The following is an 18138-nucleotide window of genomic DNA, read 5'->3' on the forward strand; positions in this document are numbered from 1 at the left end:
AATATCGCCCAAGCATCAATGCACATAAAAAAACAAGTAATTTTAAAGAATATAAAAAAGTTAATATTGAAAAAATGTGAAACTATATTTTTAAAATATTAAAAGTAGCCTGATTTTCTCCCCCTTTCTTTCACAGCCACTAGTTCAGCTCACCTGGAGGATCTTGCGTATCTGGATGAGCAGAGACAGGCTCCACTGCGCACATCTTTGCGTTTGCCACGACAAAACTCCGGTTCCAGCCGCTCTGGACAAGCTGACATGAGAGGTGTGTATATTTTTCCTATATTTATTAAATGTCCACTCTGCCATTCTTTCACTTCACCACCACCTTGTGTATATCGCCAGTCACAAGTGTAGACAAGCGTCAAGTCACATTTATTTGTATAGCATTTTATATAATACGGATTGTTTCAAAGCAGTTTTAAATAGCAGTATTGTTTAAATGTACTTCAGTTATGAAACCCATACAATTTTAGCTGTAAAGCAGCTCTAAAAAGATAATTGTGTCATTAATCAGCTCTATTTAGTTCAATAGCAGTGTAATTGCAAAGTTCATTAGTTATGAAACCGAACTACTGTATAAAGCAGCTCTGTAAGATAATAACACAAAGAAAAATACATCATTTTTTTATAAATTATTTATTGAATCCAAACAAAGATATATTTTTATTTATTTTTTAAATAGCATTTCTTTGTCTAGATTCAAGATTTGAGGTATGTTTAAATAGTATTGAAGCGGTTCAGATGTTCCTTATATTGTATACTTGTTGGCTGCCTTTCTCTCACTTCCTGGTCCAAACTGATTTTATTTATTTTAATTTTTTTAAGAAGGAAAATGTCATAAATGATGTGTTTTCAGAACTCCAGAAGCTATTAGATCAACAGTCTTTACATGCAAAACATGAATTCGGTCATATCAGCTGATCATAACAGCTGTCATTTACATACAGTATAAGGTGCTGTAGAAATATAGCCAGCTTAGTCTGAGAGAGCGTAGAAAAATGGTAATTAATATCTCAATTATGACTGGTTTTGTTGATTAACATTATAAGTGGACTCTAGTGGAAATAAAAACCAAATTCTACAAAATAATAGAATATGTCCCTTCTAAAATGAACCTTTGCAATGTAATGACCTCTGTTTGTGTGTGTGTACATCTGCCCTCCGCTACACACAGCATGTCCCTGTAAAACCCTCAACACCCTCCACAAGCTCTTCCGCAGATATCTCCCCACATCCTGCTGTTCTCGGTTTCCCCTTTGGACAGCCGTGCCATAATCTGTCTCCTATCCAGATCGATGTATTGACTTCCTATTAGCATTCGCTCTGGCTCATCTGTCAGAGCTCAGCCTGCTGTCTAACGCTCACAGTCAAGGCTCCACACATCCTAAATCATGCTGGCTGGGAGCGAGCCTCGGAGGTCTGGGTTTCCTCTCAGATTCGGTCAGAACTCTAATAGCTTGAGTCACAATTTACCAAGTAACCTGTATATTTCAGGATGATCACACGGGTGACAAAACAGTGGAGGTAGACTGTTATTTATACACCCTTTTCCCATTCCTGTGGTTCTCAGAAGCAGATGTCATGACAGTTGGGCAAACTTCTGTAGTGGTGAACGAGAACTACAACAAAGATCAGTAACACTTTATTTTAAGGTGTCCTTGTTAAACATATTACATCTACTTTTATAATAACAATTAATTATGCATAATTACAAACAAGTAACCCTAAGACAAACCCTAATCCTAACTTCATATAGTAAGTACTATAGTTTATTACTACTTAAATGTAGAAGTACACTGTAACAAGAACCTCTTAAAATAAAGTGTAACCCAAATAAAAAATGATGTGTTCCCATTTGCTCCAAAAGCAAAAGGACAAATCCACGATAGCGTTTCTATGCAAAGGAGGAAATAATATCGGTGCCATTGTATTAGTAACCTTCATGCAGTAGCACTAACTAGTATTATGTCATGTAATGCTATACAGCACAAAATGTAGCGTTATCAATACACATTTTTTCAGTGAAAATATAAAACAAACCACTTTCCCGCATTTACAATGTTAGTTGATGAATGTGGAAATGCATTGTCATATTTTGTTTAAAATGTTCATAGCGATGTGACACTCGAACCGTACATCAGGCATGAGGTATCCAACCGTAATAATATAGATATGGTATATGATGGTATATAATTGCATAATTTGACCGCAATTACGAGCATAGTACTCTTTCAGAAGGCATTAAAAGGTTTATATATATATATATGTAAATATTTTACTAAAAAGCAATGTTAACTTTCTCACAATGACTTGTCTTTATGACAAACTCTCTGTCTCTAGTTCTTTATAGTCGTATTACTTCTCGGCTGCCCTGGTTTATATCTCTCTCCTTCTTTGTCTCTGTTTCTTGCCCTTTTATGTGCTCATAAAGGTCCCCTCACCCTATATAACTCCGCCCACCCCTTTATGCTAATGAACAGATAATTAATTCACATGTTATCAGGCTGATTAATAGTCCACATGCAAATGGTGGGATGAATAACCTCATAACATGCTCCATCACACTTGTTGCAGCATAATCCTATACAGTCAGGAAATTATACATAATTTATACTAATTGCGCTGAAGATTTCCTCCCAATATCTGCCTTGAATATTATCAGTAATTGGGATTAATGATAATACGTATGAAACGTATAAGAATAATGAAGACTTTACGACTGAATATGAATATTAGATGAGGATTATTTTAATGAATGTTCAGGATGTCTAGTATGATTTATTGAAAAAGAATGTGGTGGATTAATATGGCGATTTTGCTTTGTGCATGGTGGCAATAAATTCAACAGATATGTCGTTTTTTGATGCATGGAGGCTGATCTGTTATTTCCGATGTGTTTTCTGCCGTGCATTGATGGGTCGAGCACCCTGATGCAAGTACTGTTTCACACTGCAGCTCCGCTTTGCGTAAGCTGCCAGTTCTGGCCTTTTCCAGACAACGCATCTCCCTCTGCTGGTTAAAAATGATTATTGCATTGTGAAGAGGTTTTCATTTGGAAATTGAATTGTAAAACTTTCTGTTTGATTGATATCATCTCTGTAAGAAGAAGAAAAGAGGCTTTGGAAGGATAAAAATATTGTAGGTATGTGCATGTTTGTGTAAAACCTGTTTGATTGACAGCATTTCCTAACGTTTCCCATGATGCAGTGCGCTTTGCTCCATACCGGCCACCGGACATCGCCCTGAAGCCGCTTCTCTTCGAGGTGCCCAGTCTGACCCCTGATGCAGTGTTCACCGGTCGAGAATGGCTGTTCCAGGAAGTGGACGCGTGTCTGCGCAGCAGCGAGTCCTCAGCCAATCAAGGCGTGGTTATTGTAGGCAACGTTGGCTTTGGCAAGACGGCAATCATCTCTCGCTTGGTGGCTCTCAGCTGCCACGGCAATCGCATGAGACAGATCACCTCTGACAGCCCACATGCCTCACCAAAACGTGAGTGGATTCATTCAGACGAATGAATGTGTTAACTGTGAACAGGATCTAATAAGCTTCTAATAGAAAAAATGTATACTAGCCAAAACAAATCATTTTTGTCATTATTTATTAACCATTGTGTGTTGTGACTTCAAACCTGTAAATTTTTCTGTGAAACACAAAACGAGTTACTTCACTACTACACCACCATCTTTCAAACTCAGAAAGGACAAAACAAACAAAAGACACCGTAAAGGTCGTCAATATGAGTCTTGCATTACAATCTAAGAAATAGATCTGAAAATGTCAGCACTTTCTGAAAGACCTTCATCAAAGAATTTGCTAATTCACGCTAACTCTTCAGATAACTTAAATTCTAGTCTGCCTCGTACATTAAACTCTCATATGGCTTTAGAAGACTAGCTAGGTGTTTTTTATGCGTTGAAAAAAAAGTGTCATAGACATGTTAACTATGCAAAAACGAAAATGTTTTTATTATGATTTAAATTTATATATTTTTTCATACTCTAGAATGTATTTCATGTTTGTGTGTGTGTGTGCGTGTATAATTCATTATAAATATACATGAAATAGCAAATTATATATATATATATATATATATATATATATATATATATATATATATATATATATATATATATATATATATATATATATATACATAATAATAATAATAAAGACCTTTACAACTTCTTACATCTCACAATTTTTTATACATATTTTATTAGTAAGTGCTTTGAAAATCTGAATATTAAAATGCTCCAAAACATTTAATTAGCTACAACTGATGAGAATTTGCAATTATGGATATAGTATTTATTATTATTTTAGAATCACAAGACTCCATACATTGGTCAGAGTGAATAAAATACATATCACATCACATAATGTCAGTAACATTTTATGGCCACGGCTATATAAACTCATAAAGAAAAAGAATCACACAATAGAAAATTATACACTACAGGTTTGAATGACTTGAGGTTGAGCAAATAATTCCTTGGTGAACTGTGTTTTATTTAGTTTTTTTTTTTTTTTTTTGAAGGGAACAAATATCTTAAAATGTCAAAACCATTTAGTCTCAGTTTATGACAAGGTTCACATCACATGCATGCCATGTCTTCCTCTCAGATGGTGACACATTGCCCTTGAGCCAGCCTCAGTCCGCTCACGGCACTCTGGTCGGTGGGAGCAGCTGTCCTGGAACGCCTGAGATGCGGAGACGCCAGGAGGAGGCGCTCAGAAGACTGGCTTCTCAGGTGCCAACTAATACCAACATAATCAACAGGCGGGCATATATCCAGGCTGCCATTCAATCTCCCGCTCTCCTCTGCTTTTCTACTGATTTATAATCTCTCTGTCTCTCCATCTCTTCCTTTGTCTCGTTCTTCATTTATTAATTTGCTCCTTGTCTCGCTCTGTCTCTGTGCTTTTCTTTTCTCTCTATTCTTTTAAGCACAAATGTTTATTGCGGCTCTGTTGCCTTATCAAATATTTATATGAGTCTCCCAGCACAGCCATTAGATATACTCAGTCTGCATTGCTAATGATGACAAGCTTATGAACACACACACACACACACACACACACATACACACACACTCACACACACACACGTACTGCATGATGAAGTGAATCCAGGGAAGCAGCAGTCTTAGAATATTGGAATAAGGCCATCGATGCACTTAAACTCCATAATGTTTTATGCATTAATAAAACCCCTTCATCACATCAAAACTCCTGAGCTTTGAATCTTTCTCTAGTTTTAATATTCATTGTGTTTTTGGAGCTGAAAGCAGTTCCTGTGCTTAATTCCTGAGACTGGAAATATTTATTTGCCTTTTCGGTCAATTTTTTTTGCCTAAATCTACATTTAGCAGGAGCATCTAGATGTACTTTACTTTGTGAAATGTGTGACATACAGATGAATCTCAATAAATTAGAATGTTGTGGAAAAGTTCATTTATTTCAGTAATTCAACTCAAATTGTGAAACTTGTGTATGCAATCAATTCCATGCACACAGACTGAAGTAGTTTGAAGTAGTAAGTCTTTGGTTCTTTTAATTGTGATGATTTCAGCTCGCATTTAACAAAAACCCACCAATTCACGATCTCAACAAATTAGAATACTTCATAAGACCAATAAAAACAATTTTTAGTGAATTGTTGGCCTTCTGGAAAGTAAGTTCAATTCGGCGTGGCATGGAGGTGATCAGTTTGTGGCACTGCTGAGGTGGTATGGAAGCCCAGGTTGCTTTGACAGTGGCCTTCAGCTCATCTGCATTGTTTGGTCTCTTGTTTCTCATCTTTCTCTTGAAAATACCCCATAGATTCTCTCTGGGGTTCAGGTCTGGTGAGTTTGCTGGCCAGTCAAGCACACCAACACCATGGTCCTTTAAACAACTTTTGGTGCTTTTGGCAGTGTGGGCAGGTGCCAAATTCTGCTGGAAAATGAAATCAGCATCTTCAAAAAGTTGGTCAGCAGAAGGAAGCATGAAGTGCTCCAAAATCTCTTGGTAAACGGGTGCAGTGATTTTGGTTTTCAAAAAAACAATGGACCAACACCAGTAGATGGCATTGCACCCCAAATCATCACAGACTGTGGAAAATTAATACTGGACTTCAAGCAACTTGGGCTATGAGCTTCTCCACCCTTCCTCCAGACTCTAGGACCTTGGTTTCCAAATGAAATACAAAACTTGCTCTCATCTGAAAAGAGGACGTTGGACCACTGGGCAACAGTCCAATTCTTCTACTCCTTAGCCCAGGTAAGACGCCTCAGGAGTGGCTTAACAAGAGGAATACGACAACTGTAGCCAAATACCTTGACACGTCTGTCCATTCCTTGTGAAGTTCACTCAAATTCTTGAATCGATTTTGCTTGACAATCTTCATAAGGCTGCGGTTCTATCAGTTGGTTGTGCATCTTTTTCTTCCACACTTTTTCCTTCCACTCAACTTTCTGTTAACATGCTTGGATACAGCACTCTGTGAACAGCCAGCTTCTTTGGCAATGAATGTTTGTGGCTTACCCTCCTTGTGAAGGGTGTCGATGATTGTCTTGTGGACAACTGTCAGATCAGCAGTCTTCCCCATGATTGTGTAGCCTAGTGAACCAAACTGAAAGACCATTTTGAAGGCTCAGGAAACATTTGCAGGTGTTTTGAGTTGATTATCTGATCGGCATGTCAACATATTCTAATTTGTTGAGATTGAATTGGTGGGTTTTTGTTAAATGTGAGCCAAAATCATCACAATTTAAAGAACCAAAGACTTAAACTACACAATTTGAGTTGAATTATAGAAATAAATGTACTTTTCCATAACATTCTAATTTATTGAAATGCACCTGTACATGCCAGAGAAGTGCATGATTCTGTAATAATGAACAACCATAATCTATTATAAAATGGTTGAAATCGGTTTTGATTAGATTATTACATTTTCTTTTACATAACTGTTTAATAAGCAAAAAAATTATGTTAAGTACCTTACGCTACTGTGTCAAAATGTGTTTGAAAGAAGCCTCTTATGTTCACCAAGACTGAGTTTAATAAAAAAAATACAGTAAAATAGAATATATATTTTATGTAATAATTGAAATATTTACTATTACCTTTGATCACTTCAGTGCATCTTTTCTGAATAAAAGTATTAATTTCTTTGGGAAATAAATCTGACTCTTACTACTGAACATTTTGACACAATAGTGAGTTACTGTTCTTGCTTTACAAATTAACCACATTGTGTGTCTCTGAACAACACTGTAGTGGTGTTTTGTTTTTGAAATATCTGTTTTCCAAATCATCATTGAGTGAAATAACAGCACTGTTGCAACAATATTTGATGTACCAATCAAATTCAGTAACTAAAACTGAATGTTAATAAGCCAAATCAAGTTTTTCAATCCCAGCTGTGCTGTGAATGTAAATGTTTACCAGCTTTTATCTGCTCTCTCATGTGCAGGTGGTAGCGTACCATTACTGTCAGGCCGACAACGCGTACACCTGCCTGGTCCCTGAGTTTGTGCATAATGTGGCAGCGTTGTTGTGCAGGGCACCTCAGATGCAGGCCTACCGAGAGCTGCTGCTCCGCCAGCCGCACCTGCAGAGCACCCTCAGTCTGCGCGCCTGCGTCCAGGACCCTTTCAACGCTTTCCGCAGGGGCCTGCTGGAACCTCTGGACATCCTGTATCGAGGTGTGCAAACGTGTGCTCGTGCACACTCTTAATCTGTGCATACATGTGCTGACATATATGTAATATTGAACAATGCAATGTTTACAGAGAGAAAAATCGCATGTGAGGAGAACCTTATCATCCTGATTGACGGGTTGAATGAGGCGGAGTTCCATAAACCGGATTACGGAGAAACCATTGTTTCCTTCCTGTGCAAAACCATCAAACGTTTCCCTCCCTGGCTTAAACTGGTGGTCACTGTCAGAACGACACTGCAGGTCTGTATACCATCCATCCATCTATCTATCTGTCCATACATCCTCCCATCCTCTTATTTTTTTAATAAATTTTCTCTCCTTCTCAGGATATTACTCGTCCGTTACCATTCCACCGGATCTCTCTGGATCGACTGGAGGAAAGTGATGCGATTGACTCGGACTTGCAGGGCTACATCCTTCACCGGCTTCACTGCAGCCAGGAGATCCAAAACAACGTGGCGCTCAATGGGAAGCTGGACAACGCAGCCTTCGCCAAACTCAGCGCTCATCTGAAAAGTCTGAGCCGGGGCTCCTATCTCTACCTGAAGCTCACGCTGGACCTCATTGAGAAGGGTTATCTGGTGCTCAAGAGCTCCAGCTTCAAGGTCAGGGCTCAATCAATACAAATGTCTTCTGTTAAATTAAAATTAAAATGAAAATGAATAGATATGCATTTGATGTTAATTATTTATTGGAAGAATTTGAAAAGAAAATTTATTTATACTTAACAGGGCAAATTTGTGTTAGAGCACAATTCCATGAAAGCGCCAATGGGAGGGGAAATTCTGTGTATGATTTACTGACAATCACACATTAACGTGGCCAGATCATTTCCATAATGAACAGCGCAATCTACCAAGCAGTGTTAATTTCGTTAACGAAGACGACGACGAAAAATATTCGTTAACGAACATTTTTTCTTTGACTAAGACGAGACGTTGACGAGCTAAAAAGAATATCTGATGACGAAATTATGATGAAATGTATGTCGCGTTTTCGTTAACTAGACGAGACTGGACTATAATGTTATTTGAGAACTGCCAGATATTCAAAATGCATCCTCTAGGCTATTGCCTTTTAAAATGTGCATTCCTGTCATTGGATTGCGATCGGATAAGGGCCATTTGCATATCTAGTCTCAGTATGGCAGCCGCAGTTTATGGATAGGCTAATAAAATGCGAGCTAGCAATCTGAAACAATGGCCTCAGCACCCGAAGGAGTAGGAATGAGGTGACCAGACATCCTGTTTTTCCCGGAAGTCACAACTCGTTGTCGATTACGTAACTTAAACTTAGTGAAGGCGGTATAGGCGAAATCACGCTGATAGAAGTGCTCTCTCTCTCTCTCTCTCCCGCGCTCCACTCCCTCAGTTCTCAGCGCGCGATCAGTTCTCAGTGCTCAAACGCACACAGCAGTCCAAATGTTTATCGTGTAGAGTATCTCATGTAAATACAGTAGGTTATGGATTAACTGAACATGTGAAAACTGAACGTGTGTCAGTATTTAATGCATGCCTTCCGTCTTAAAAGGACAGCATTCCAAGTTAAATACCTATTTGTCATTAATGTTAACCAACAAAAGTGAAAACTACATATAAAATAGCTACCAAAATACATTTTGGAAACTACATCTTGGCTAAAACTACTGACTAAAAGAAGTGACTAAAAGTTGACTAAAATGCAATGACTTTTAGTCGACTAAAACTATGACAGACTCAAATGACTAAAATGTGACTAAGACTATTAAGCATTTTCATCTCAAGACTAAGACTAAATCAAAAATGCCTGCCAAAATTAACACTGCTACCAAGAGCAGTGCAAATTACCACCTTCTTTAAGAAATGCTTTTTTTGTGCGTTAAATAATGGCGCAAATATCAGCAAATTGATGAGCGCAAACGTTAGTAAATCGCATTGTGTTATTCATTTGAAAACTCTCCTCCCATTAATTTTGCATCTAAAAGGGAAACTCCTACCAATGCATATTCAGTAATGTCATATGCAAAAATTAACTGTGTCCACGCCTTCTCAGCGCTAATTCTACACTGTGCGTCTTTAATAAATCCTGACAGTAGTCTTTTAACGCCAAAAGACGGTTTGCACTGGCAAGAGCTGTTAGTAAATGTGGCCCTAAAAGGATCCGCATGTTTCATCTTATTAGCATGTATTAATTGTTTTTAAAAGCTGTAAGCGTGATGTTTGTGTGCAGGTGGTTCCGGTGAATCTGGCTGAGGTTTACCTGTTGCTGCTAAACATGCGTTTCCCAACTCAGTCGTCATTCGAGCGCGTTCTTCCACTGCTTAACGTTGCCGTGGCTTCTCTACACCCATTAACTGATGAGCAGGCCTACGGTGCCGTGAATGCCAGCATGGTGCATGGAGCGGCCATGGACTGGGAGGATTTCCAGCAGAGGTCTGAACTCCTGTCGCCCTTCCTGGTGAAAAGACGTGATGGGACGCGCATGTTCATCCACCCCTCCTTCAGAGAGTGGCTCATCTGGAGAGAGGATGGAGAGAAGGCCAAGTTCCTCTGTGACCCCAGGTGAGAAGTATGAGGGCTCAAAATCTGTACATTTCATAGTAAAAGCATTTTTTTTCTTATTGAATATCCTAAGGTAAAATCAGATGTGAACATTGTCAATTCCTGAGAAATATAGCAAAATCTCTTATAGCCCCATCTTGTCTCTTTTCCCATGATTCTTTAGGAGTGGCCACACACTGCTTGCTTTCTGGTTTTCACGGCAAGACATTAAACTTAATCGACAGCAGACCCTCGAACTTGGCCACCACATTCTCAAAGCTCACATCTTTAAGGTTAGGCTAACTATAACAACTATAGATGTTTTGATGTTGCTAAATTGATAGCATAAACTTGACTACATCAGTATATAAATGCTTTTGAAACAGATTTATGTTACATTTCCATTGATGTTGTTAGTGAAGCACTTTGTCTCTTGGATGCAGGGCCTGAGTAAGAAGGTTGGGGTTTCCTCGTCAGTTCTGCAGGGGTTGTGGGTGTCCTACAGTACAGAAGGACTCTCTGCAGCTTTGGCTTCACTGAGAAACCTCTACACTCCAAACATCAAGGTATACAAATAAAAACTGAATTCCCACAGTCTAAAAACAACTTTAATTTAAAGTGATTTCCAGGCCTGGAAAAGTAGTTTTTCTTAGGAAAATCTTGGAAAAATCCTAGATGTTATTTCTACAGTTAATTTACAGTATACTACCATTCAAACGTTTGGAATACATTTTTTTAATTATCATAAAAAAGAAGTTTATTAAATGTAAAAAAATGAAATTTTTAATTTTTTTTTTTAAATAATTTAAAATTATTAAAGTCTCTTAAACCTCTCAGTTTAAAATTGAGATAATTAATATAATTAAAAATACATAATTACACAATTAAGTAAAAGAAAATCATAATTACATAATAAAACAGTTTAGAAAAAATTTCTTCACACACAACATTTCAAAACTGGGTTTGTCAGCCTTTTGGGGGAAAAAGGTATCTTATTATCACCAATGTTCCATTTATTTGGGCAAAATTTTTTTAAAAAACATTAATATTGTGAAATATTATTACAATTTAAAATAACTTGTTTTTTTTTCTTTTTTTTTAGTTATTTACATTTTAGATTATTTACAAATTTAAAATGAATTTGCCTGCATTTATTTGAAATAGAATTTCTTATGTAAAAGAAGTATTTACTATTTATTTACTATTTATTTATTTGGATCAATTTAATGCATCTTTGTTGAATAAAAGTATCGATTTAAAAGTATCGAAAAAAAGTGTCCCTGAACTTTTGATTGGTAGTATATTTTATCTAGTTATTTTATCTTTATATATATATATATATATTTTTTCTTTTTTTTTTTGTAGTGAAATTTATATCTGTAATATTTATCAGCAAGAAATTGTTTATTTTGAGTCCAGTAAACTATTATATAAAGCATGATTGGACACTTCTTTATTTCTTAACTCTGAAAAACATTTTGCCAGGTATCTCGGCTGCTGATCATGGGCGGAGCTAACGTGAACTTTCGTACAGAGGTGTTGAATAACGCCCCCATCCTGTGTGTCCATGCTCACCTGGGCTACCTGGAGACTGTGGCTCTGCTGTTGGAGTTTGGGGCGGATGTGGATGGCGTTTCAGATAGCGGTCTCACTCCCCTCAGCTACGCAGCTGCCGCGGGTCACCTACCTGTCATCACTACCCTCTGTGGCAAGAAAGCCAAGGTAAGCCTTGCCATGTTACGCTAGAGATGGATAATCCTTAAGAATGCAGGGTGGTGGCTGTTGATTTTGAATTATCAGTCAAAGTTTCATCACTGTCTCTCTCTTCTTCTGTTTGTGTTCAGGTGGATCACCTAGATAAGAACGGTCAGTGTGCACTGGTCCACGCAGGTCTGCGGGGTCATCTAGAAGTGGTCAAGTATCTGGTGCAGTGCGAGTGGAACACCGACGAACAGCAGGCTGGATCCTTCAGCAAGAGCCATGCAGTACAGCAGGCCCTCATTGCAGCCGCCAGCATGGGCTATACAGAGGTAAGAGCCTATTTATTTTATTTTATTTTATTTTATTTTTTATTTTATTTATTTTTTTATTATTATGTTTAATTTCTAGATTTGTGCCATTGTATTATATTTTATTTTTTTGCCTTTAAATTAGTTTTTTTTTAATCATTGTATTAAATTGCCTTTATCCCTATGGTTATAATCTTTGATTTATAATTCTGATTCATTCACAGATTGTATCCTACCTGCTTGACCTACCTGAGAAAGATGAGGAAGAGGAGGAACGAGCTCAGATAAATAACTTTGACACACTGTGGGGTGAAACAGGTACCAGGCAACCTGTACTCCTTGTTTCCATGTAAATATGAGTGTACAGTTTGCTCACTAAAGAGTCTCTCTCTCTCTCTCTGTATCTCAGCTCTGACAGCAGCAGCGGGTCGGGGGAAGCTGGACGTGTGTCGTCTTTTACTGGAGCAGGGTGCCGCTGTGGCTCAGCCCAACCGCAGAGGCATCGTGCCACTTTTCAGCGCCGTGCGGCAGGGACACTGGCAGGTGAGCGCCTACAACATCTCAGAAGTCATTTTTACTTTGCACATGTGGTCACATTAGCCTGAGATGTCGGTGTTGGTTGTGCAGATAGTGGACCTGTTGCTGAATCATGGCGCTGATGTGAACATGGCGGATAAACAGGGACGAACTCCTCTAATGATGGCTGCGTCTGAGGGACACCTGGGTACGGCCGAGTTCCTGCTGGCTCAAGGTACTGCTGTACTGATCACACACACTAGAGTTGTTGTTATAGTTTAATAAGTATAAAATAGTACAGTAGGCATTAGGGCTGGGCGATATATCTAATGATATATTCATGCGCTTGTAGTCAGTAAATCTGGTTCCCTGATTACCACTAAATCGCCATCACCAGTTTTTTAAAGGAACACTCCGACTTTTTGGGACTTTAGCTTATTCACAGTATCCCCCAGAGTTAGATAAGTCCATACATACCTTTTTCATTTCGGTGCGTTCTGTAAGTGTTATTTGACTAACCCACCGCTAGCCTAGCTTAGCACAAAGACTGTATGTTAATGGATACTGGTAGCATAGTAATCCCAATAAGTGACAAAATAATGCAAACATTTTCCTATTTACATGTTGTGATCTGTACAGTCACAGCGTGTACAAATAACAAGGCTATATGAGACAGAGACCATTTTTAATCGTATAAATACTGGGAACTATATTCTCACTAGGCGTAGGAGCACAGCTAACGTTACTTCGGCGGAGTGGCTACTTGGGCGGAGTGATTAGCGCAACACACGAGACGCGCCGTGGTGAGGAGAAGAGAGTTCGCTCAGAGTTGGAGTAATAGAGTCAGCAATTACTAGATAGTAAATTTATAGTGTACAATCATGGGTGTTCGCTGTATTGTAAAGAACTGCGACAATAAACAGGGGAGACCAGGTATTACTATGATGTTTCATAGAATTCCAACCACAAACGCTGACCTGATGAATCGATGGCTACTTGCTCTGGAAATAGATCCAAACAGTATCCAAACACACCTGTAAACGCCATCACGAAGTATTTCGTTCGGACCATGAAACGTGTGCTAAAGGATACAGCCATCCCATCGATAATAAAGACAGGACAAATTGGATCACCTGTTGCTGTGGTAAGTGTTTAGTTATGTTTTGAGATGACTAACATTAGCCCTACTGTAACAGTGCCATGCTAATGTAATATAACCTTAGTAGTGACACTATTACGTAAATAGGGGGTCCTTGTATCAGTGTATCCCCTTTATTGTGACACACTGTATGCAATGGCTATACTACAATTTCATTGAACTTTGAATGATCCTTATAACAAAATCACTTACTTGGTGGACAGCTGACCATTAGGTTCACTCGGCATGGGGCGTTTCTTCCAGTTGATCTTGTCACAATGGGGAAAAAAAGACAACTGCCGGGTGTACATTATTAGGGCAGAGAAATCTTCCGTGGTAGTGACGCAAATATTTTGATTGTCATCAAGCCTTGACATTGATGGCTATACCCGGTCCCATTCATTACAACAAAGGCACTCGGTTTCTGTCGGCATAGGTTGGCATGTTCCATATTTACACCACCAGTCCGTGTTCGTTCTGATTCTCCCTTCTTCTTACAGCTTCCAAAGTTTGTAACTCCTCGTCTGTGTATTCTGGCTCAAAACTATATGGTTCTAGATCTTGGTTTGATACACAGTAAAATTCCTCTGAGTCTGACAATTCCTCAAAGTCAGCCATGATCACGAGTCACGTCTAGCTAGTTAGTCACGTTTGTTTTGTTTACGGTCTCGTGTGCTGCGCTAATCACTCCGCCCAAGTAGCCACTCCGCCCAAGTAACGTTAGCTGTGCTCCTACGCCTAGTGAGAATATAGTTCCCAGTATTTATACGATTAAAAATGCTCTCTGTCTCATATATCCTTGTTATTTGTACACGCTGTGACTGTACAGATCACAACATGTAAATAGGAAAATGTTTGCATTATTTTGTCACTTATTGGGATTACTATGCTACCAGTATCCATTAACATACAGTCTTTGTGCTAAGCTAGGCTAGCGGTGGGTGCGTCAAATAACACTTACAGAACGCACCGAAATGAAAAAGGTATGTATGGACTTATCTAACTCTGGGGGATACTGTGAATAAGCTAAAGTCCCAAAAAGTCGGAGTGTTCCTTTAAATGGAGCGGCATTTAATAGACACAGCTGTAGATCACTGACAAGCTGTGCAATATCCCGTTCATATTGCGTATTCATCGAAGGTGATAATGAACGCGATATTGCTTAGCTTGTCAGCGATCTACGGCTGTGTCTATTAAATGCCGCTCCATTTGAAAGCAGGTGTTGGCGATTTAGTGGTAATCACGGAACCAGATTTACTGACTCATATCGTTAGATAAATCATCCAGCCCGAGCAGGCATTATAAAGGAATATATTAGTCATTTAAATGAAAGGAAAATCCCAGTCAATCCTTTCTTACCTGCATTTCTAACTTATTTCACAGGAGCCTCATTGTCTTTGATGGACAAGGAGGGGTTAACCGCACTGAGCTGGGCGTGTCTTAAAGGCCACCTCCCATTGGTCCGTGCTCTGGTTGAAAGAGGTGCGGCGACGGCCCATGCAGACAAGAGCGGACGCACTCCACTGGATCTTGCCGCTTTTTATGGCGACTCAGAAGTGGTTGGTTTTGTTATTGGAAACTAATGTAAAGTGGATTTAGATTGTTTAAAGGGGTCATCGGATGCAAAATTCACTATTCACTTCAACATAAATGTGTGTTGGCAGTGTGTGTACACATCCACTCTACAATGAAACAAATCCACCCAGTGCTTTTTTATTTTTTTAATCCCCAAAAATAATAATCGCTTTAACAGTTCAAGCCATTCACAGATTCTGGCCTGATGTATGCTTCTTCGTTCAGCGGCACATTTCGGGGCATGGAAATGTCGCCACAATAACAGACCGGTGTATAAAACTCTTAAACATATTATAACGATTTGATGCCGCAAACATTAAATATTTCACATACTTTTGAGAATCCAGCATTTAGTTGATCCTGATAAGTGCTCGTCGTCACAGTTGTAATTACGATGGCTTTCTTCTTTGGCACCACAGCATCTTTTTTCCAGATGGAACGTTAAAGAACACGACACACAAGTTTCCTGGAAATCCTGTATAATTCACCACACAGGCCAAGGCTCCTCCCACAAATATTGACTGACAGTGGCGTTTTAGCACAGACCCGCCCTGAGTGAGCTGTCATCACTCCACCAGTGTTTCCATAGCAATTGAGTTGTTTTGTTGCTGGATGTAATAATTAGCATAGCAGTCGTCATTTACTCTCGACATCTGAGCCGCTGAAGATACAGTGGATTAAAGTGTTTTTTTTGTTTTGTTTTTTGTAAGGGAATGCACCCCTGATCTACCTAAAAGTGTTTTTGTTCATGCAAATCATTTCTAATCCAGCTTCACCTGCAGAAGAAGTGAGTAAAAGTTTTTTATTTTTTTGAATGAATGAATGAATCTTTGCAAATCGCCTTTCCTAATAATGCGCTAGATAGTAATAAGGCGTTAGTAAGTATTTAAGAGACATGCACCGATATGGGTCACTGTGTACAGAGCTGTTTTTGTCAGGGTAAAAAAGGGTATTGTTTTACACTACCATTGAGAAATTTAAACCAAAGTATGTTGTAGACTTTTCTAGAAGACCCTAAAGAATCATATCAAATTGTAGAAAATGAGCATCTGATGTCCCCTTAAAAAAAATACCTTAAAGGGTTAGTTCACCCAAACATGAAATTCTGTCATTATTTACTCACCCTCATATCGTTCCGAACCTTTATGTATTTCTTTCTTCTGTTGTACGCAAAAGAAGATATTTTGAAGAATCTTGGTAACCAAACAGTTGACGGTAGCCATTGACTTTCCATTCTATTGAAAAAAATACTATGGAAGTCAGTGACTAACGTCAACTGTTTGGTTATCAATATAAAATATCTGTTTATCTTTCGTCTTCAGCATAAGAAAGAAACTCAGACGGGTTTGAAAAATATGGATGGCGAATAAATAAAGACAGAATATTGATTTTCGGATGAACTTTAAATCTCCAAAATGGGGCGCGCGTGCAAATGCGAATGGTTTTAAACAGATATACAGACAATAAAGCACAGCTCTGGTGTTGATGTGGTTGCAGGTGCAGTATCTGGTGGATCATGGTGCGATGATTGAGCATGTGGACTACAGCGGCATGCGTCCACTGGATCGTGCGGTCGGCTGCAGGAACACATCAGTGGTGGTGGCGCTGCTCAAGAAGGGCGCCAAGATAGGTAGGCTGGAAAGGGGACTGTTCTTACAGAATCATTTTTGCTGAACTGTGTTTTTGTACTATAAGTATTAGTGGTAAAATGAGCTACTTAAAAAGAAAAAAAGATGTATGTTTTGTGTAATAATTAACTTGAGGTTGTAATGCTGCGCTCCATTCAACCTGGAAAGTCAGAATCACCAGCTTCCTACTTGGGAGAAAACAGAATATTTTGCTAAGGGAAGAAAAGTAAACATGGCTCAGTTGGTCATTGTGAAATTTTGGAGCCAAAGCATTTTCTGGAACGCTGATGCTCCTAGACATAAAACATCTGTCACTGATCGCTAGCAACCATGAAGTTCATCAGAGCGTTTTGTCTGCAAGCTTTAATCTGCAAGTAATTTATTACATTTAAGATGTAAAAAAGAGCTGCAGCAGCTTTCTCAGGGCTACAACTTCCATTTATGTTCCTATTTTTTTTTATTCAGTTTTGTTCAGCACATGGGAAGTAAATACTGCTTTATTTCGCAAATAGTTTTTGTGAAATTTCTTTGCATAAATTTGCAGCTTGGATGGAAGCAGAGAAGCAAGTTGGAAATTTTTTTTGTGTATGTAATTATTATTATTATTATTATTAATATATATCATTATTATTATTAGTACTAATTCAAATGACTATTTTCTATTTTTAAATGTAAATGCTGAAGTAACATTTGTATTATTACTGATGTTGAAACATTCCTCAAGGTCATTCTTAAATTATATATATATATATATATATATATATATATATATATATATATATATTAGGGGTGCACCGAAATTTCGGCCGCCGAAAATTTTCGGCCGAAATGGCATTTTCGGTTTCGGGCCGAAATAAAAAAAACAGCCGAAAACGTAAACCGAAAATGAATGTCACCCGCCCCTCCCATCCGTGCGCAAGTGAGGTTTCACTCACGGTCGAGCTGTTATCACGCGTCTGCCTATCAAAGATTAAGCATGTCAAAGGGCTGTCACAATCAAAAAAAGCTTGTCACAAAAGCTGCACAATTGATCGGACCAACC

The 18138-nt window shown here is 38.5% G+C and overlaps 1 protein-coding gene across 1 annotated transcript in view; it reads left to right on the forward strand.

The window, feature by feature from the left end:
* Positions 1-18138, forward strand: part of LOC132142006 (protein TANC2-like) — a 148820-nt gene that overhangs the window by 120444 nt on the left and 10238 nt on the right. The window contains exons 8-23 of the mRNA XM_059551656.1: positions 137-265; positions 3211-3492; positions 4627-4754; positions 7463-7694; positions 7782-7951; positions 8038-8316; positions 9920-10251; positions 10415-10523; positions 10674-10796; positions 11716-11952; positions 12075-12260; positions 12464-12557; positions 12649-12782; positions 12867-12990; positions 15277-15452; positions 16966-17098. Of these exons, the coding sequence (XP_059407639.1) occupies positions 137-265; positions 3211-3492; positions 4627-4754; positions 7463-7694; positions 7782-7951; positions 8038-8316; positions 9920-10251; positions 10415-10523; positions 10674-10796; positions 11716-11952; positions 12075-12260; positions 12464-12557; positions 12649-12782; positions 12867-12990; positions 15277-15452; positions 16966-17098 (2868 nt within the window). The remainder of the gene's footprint in view (positions 1-136; positions 266-3210; positions 3493-4626; positions 4755-7462; positions 7695-7781; positions 7952-8037; positions 8317-9919; positions 10252-10414; positions 10524-10673; positions 10797-11715; positions 11953-12074; positions 12261-12463; positions 12558-12648; positions 12783-12866; positions 12991-15276; positions 15453-16965; positions 17099-18138) is intronic.

Source organism: Carassius carassius, chromosome 1 (genome assembly GCF_963082965.1).
Source record: "Carassius carassius chromosome 1, fCarCar2.1, whole genome shotgun sequence".
NCBI classification, from domain to species: domain Eukaryota; kingdom Metazoa; phylum Chordata; class Actinopteri; order Cypriniformes; family Cyprinidae; genus Carassius; species Carassius carassius.